At 39.7% G+C, this 4,422-nt stretch overlaps 1 protein-coding gene across 11 annotated transcripts in view; it reads left to right on the plus strand.

Annotated features, from left to right (window-relative positions):
* Positions 1-3,990, plus strand: part of DOP1A (DOP1 leucine zipper like protein A) — a 112,105-nt gene extending 108,115 nt beyond the window's left edge. For 6 of the 11 annotated variants that reach the window (XM_086707308.1, XM_086707312.1, XM_086707309.1 and 3 more), the window contains 3 exons: positions 252-381; positions 1,340-1,399; positions 3,394-3,990. In XM_086707308.1, coding sequence (XP_086563434.1) covers positions 252-381; positions 1,340-1,399; positions 3,394-3,699 — 496 coding nt within the window. In that variant the 3' untranslated portion in view covers positions 3,700-3,990. Of the gene's footprint in view, positions 1-251; positions 382-1,339; positions 1,400-3,393 lie in introns of those variants that run through there. The other 5 variants (XM_025925345.2, XM_086707311.1, XM_086707310.1 and 2 more) reach the window with 3 other exon arrangements.
* Positions 3,991-4,422: the final 432 nt, after the last annotated feature.

Here is a 4,422-nt window from a genome sequence, read left to right on the forward strand (position 1 = left end):
ACAATGATGAGACTTTGCATATGCATTTATTCTTTACAACTCTAGGAGATGGTTAATAGTATCTTTATTTGCTGGTGAAGAAAAGGGTCAGGTTGAGAGTCCTGTCCTAGGTGACGGGGCTGCACCTGGCACAGCTGGCACTGGAATCTGTTGAGGCAGTGGGTCACGTTCTTGCCACTACACTTCACGTGGCCTTGTCTCAAATGGCACATCTTGTCTTACCAGTGTCGATACCATTCTTCTGTACATAGGTACCGATGGGCCTTTATCCCAGAAGCCTCCGATGATTCAGGTTTGGAAGTCCGAAGGCAGGGCATACATCAACGAGAATTTAAACCTTATGTAGTTCGACTAGCAAAACTTCTTCGGAAAAGGGCAAAGGTACCGCATTCTTCTTTTTAAGTGTAAGAAGACAGAATTGGTAAAATGTATTTATATCATGTATTATGTATTTTGTATCTTTCGGTATGCCTCAGGCTAATTAGAGATCTTCACCCAAGAAAATAATAATGAGTTTGGCATGCTCACCAGTGAGCCTTTATTTCAAACCTTTTGTCTTTTTTGCATTAAAGTTTTTTCAGGGGCAACTGGCTGGTTCAGTCAGTGGAGCATCCGACTCTTGATCTCAGGGTTGTTGAGTTCAAGCCCCATGTTGAATGTAGAGATTACTTACAAAAAAATAAAGCATCACAAAATTAAAAAAAACAATTTTTGTTACAAAATGTACAGTGTGGGGATGACCCAGGTGTATTGGAGTCTTAATTTGCAGTATGTGCTTTGAGTGCTCAGAAATTTTCCAGTCTTCTGGGGTCCCCTAATCAGGCAGCAGCCCCTAAACTAAACCACTGCACAGACTATAGAAATGGAATAGAGAAGGAGTTTAGCTTCGAGGTTAATTACTTTTTTTTCTGGCCATAGAGAACTGGAGGATTAAAGAGGAGGTTGCGCTTGAAGGATCTGAGGAACTTGATTTAAAATCAAATCTTTAAGGAAGTAAAAGGGCAGACATGAAAGTTGTGTCCAGAGTTTGGGTACTTTTCCCTTTAATATCATAGGGGTTTGAAAAACTAATCATGACAACAAACCCAGAAGCTGTGTGATGATTATGACCCCAGGCACATGCACTGTCATCCCTGCATCTCATTAGTAATGACAATTTTTGTAAGACTCCTCTGTTTCTATGGGATAAACAAGACAGCCTTTTGCCTAAAATGTGTCCCACAGAATAAGATAACAATTTTGATTAGAAAGCATTTTCCACACTTTAAACAAGGTCTTCATGGCCAAACATACTTTTCATTGGAACAAAGGCTATGAGTTCTCCTCTTTCCTTCCACAGGACAAGGAGGAGGACTTTAAGACAGTGATTTTGGAGGGATTGGAGATGGCCAAGCATCAGGTGAGGGTGGCTTTTTGATGCTTGTGATGTGGCAGCAAAAGTTGCCACATCTGGACCAAATATTGAGATACAAACTCAGGTGTGGATTTCAACAAGTACAAGAGAGGTAAACAGGAAGGAAGTCTGTCTTCAAGTGTAGACTGGTGAAGTTAAAGGAGAAATCGTTTTTATGAGAACATGTCTGGCTTTTATTTTTGAGGAGGTGGTATAGTTGTGATGAAGAGGAGCAGAACACCAAAACAGGTGCGCTCTTTATTGGTCACAAGCTTAGTAAAAGCCCCTCTCTTAAAGGTACCTCTTGGGGCACCTGGGAGGCTCAGCTGGTTAGGCGTCTGACTTCAGCTCATGTCATGACCTCACGGTTCATGGGTTCGAGCCCTGCATCAGGCTCTGTGCAGACACACTCAATGTCTGGAGCCTGCTTCTGATTCTGTGTCATCTTCTCTCTCTGCCCTCCCCTGCTCATGCTCTCTCTCGAAAATAAAACATTTTAAAAATTAAAAAAATGTACATATTGGCAGGAATATAAACAAAAGGTTACCTTAGTTCTCTCTCAAGGATATTATGCATTTTCCTTCAGGGTAAATTCATCTCTGCTTATCCTTTAATCACTATTGAATTGCAGCTTGATTCAGGGGACTAATAGGTGATGTGGTCAGCCACTTAACAGCAGCCAGTGATGTGAAAGTCAGTCTCCCAGGATGGTCATTAAAACCAGCATTCGAGTTAAATGGAAGGAAGAGGTTTTCTATATCCTATAGTTTAGCTTCGAGGTTAATTACTTTTTTCTTTTTTTCTGGCCATAGAGAACTGGAGGATTTGTTTGCTCCTTTTTAATTTAAATCTATTTTCCATTTTCGGGATTTCATTTTTAAATAAGCAGACAAACCTTGTAATTGCATACGAGAAAATAAGCTGTATTTTGCATCTACTATCTCCTCTAGGAAACTAGTGATATTAAATATTAGGTAAACAATGCAAGTTTCTCAGCAACAGGCAAATTCCTCAGTATGGCAGTTCTGCTTTCTAAGTCCCACCTGCTGATTTTTCCCCCATTTTCTATCCAATTCACGTCTGTTTTCATTCTAAGTGTGTTTTTATAAAATCTGTGATTCCCCCCAAACTCAAAACATCTCCAGTTCTCTCCTAACTTTTCCTAGATAGACTGACATCGACAACTTCATATAATCCAGCTGGCTTCCTAAACTAATCTCTTGGTTAGTTTTAATGAATGATTTTAACTGCATTTATATTTAGTTGACAGTTTTCACCTGCACTCTCATTTGACTTCTTTGCCAGAAGACAGATTATATTTCCCCATCTTTTTAAATGAGGAATTTTCTGTATCCTGCCCAAGGATGTCCCACACTAAATTGCAAAGCCCAGACACTAACCCAGTTATTTTGACTCTAGGTGCAGCTCTCCTCCCCATGTTGTTTACACAACACAAAAACAGATGGCAGTGTCTCTCCTGAGTGCTCTTTTCCTTTCTCTCATACAGAAAATAATTACTCCCTCCAAACCATGCTACCATCTTGTGGTAATAAGTTTAAGCCATTTGGCTGAAAAGGAATTAACTGATTACTAATGGTGAAACGTAGAAGACTTTTTTGTCTCTTCCTAACCCTCTTCTGCAGTCACTTTATGATTTAGTCCTTGGTTACTACATTAGTGGGAATCCAGAAATCTGGGAGCTTTTTGAGTATATGCAAAGCACAACATAAATTTTTAATATTTGACTCAATCTAAAACTGACTCTGCTAAGCTTACCTGTGCAGTCCAGTTGGAAAATATTACTACAGTGTTGGACACCTCTATCTGTACCTAATAATTGGCACTAAAATGCTTCAGTCAGAAGCACGATTTTAATCAAGTGTGGAATGGAGCCTTGATGTCATCATTTGTATTTGTTAACTGTTGCTGATGTTTATACCCTTTTAAATGTTCTCATGTACTGTATCTCTATAATAACAATTCCCTTTGTGTTTCTACAGAAAAATCCAGAGGAAGACAACTCAGGGAGAACGTTGGGTTGGGAGCCGGGGCACTTGCTGCTTACCATCTGCACCGTGCGCAGTATTGAGCAGCTGCTGCCATTCTTCAATGTACTCAGCCAAGTCTTCAACAGCAAAGTCACCAGCCGATGTGTAGGACACTCAGGGAGCCCCATCCTCTACTCAAACACCTTCCCGAATAAGGACATGAAACTGGAAAACCACAAACCCTTTTCCAGCAAAGCCAGGCAAAAAATAGAAGAGATGGTAGAAAAAGATTTTCTGGAAGGGGTCATAAAAACTTGAAGCACCACAAGTGGTTCCATTTAGTTAAATGTAATTATTTAAAACAAACATTGCTCTGAGTTGTATAGGTTTTTTTTTCTTTTTTGTATGTAACAAAACACATTTCAGGTTGTATTTAATTTAAATATTTGTAAATAAGAGCAAATGTCTGAATGTGGCCTGAATCAAGTTTAAATATTGTTGGCTCATATTGATTATGGTGCCTAAGAGAAATCTATATATACATATATAGTCCATTGTTTTGTCCTGAGTTGTCTTAAACCTGCAAAATACACACTGCACATTTTTTGCTGTTGGTTTCAGGCTTTGTTTAATTTAGACTCGTTGGGATCTTCTTTCCATTATTAACCACATTTCAGTATCAGAATGGTGGCGCTTCTCTGGCAGAGGCTTGGTGTAAAGTATGACAGTTAGTGTTCTCCCACATACCTGCACTAAGAGGAATAAAGAGTAACTGAAGCCTGGGCTATGCATCCTCATAAACGTAGCACGAGCATCTCAACCTGAGTACAGAGTAGAGATGCACAACCTCCATGTCACACTCTGAACTCCTGGTGATGTTACATGACGAGGTAAGTCACTGAAGAATCATTCTAAATTTTGCTGTGGAAAAATTGTTGGTGTAAAGTCTTCTCCACCCTCCCCCTCCGTATCAACAATGGTGAATCCTGCAAAATAACGATCACGGTTAAGTAACGGCAATGGAAAAGACATTCCAAGGAG

The sequence above is a fragment of the Puma concolor genome, chromosome B2 (genome assembly GCF_028749965.1).
Source record: "Puma concolor isolate L17-30 chromosome B2, mPumCon1.1.hap2, whole genome shotgun sequence".
Lineage (NCBI taxonomy): Eukaryota > Metazoa > Chordata > Mammalia > Carnivora > Felidae > Puma > Puma concolor.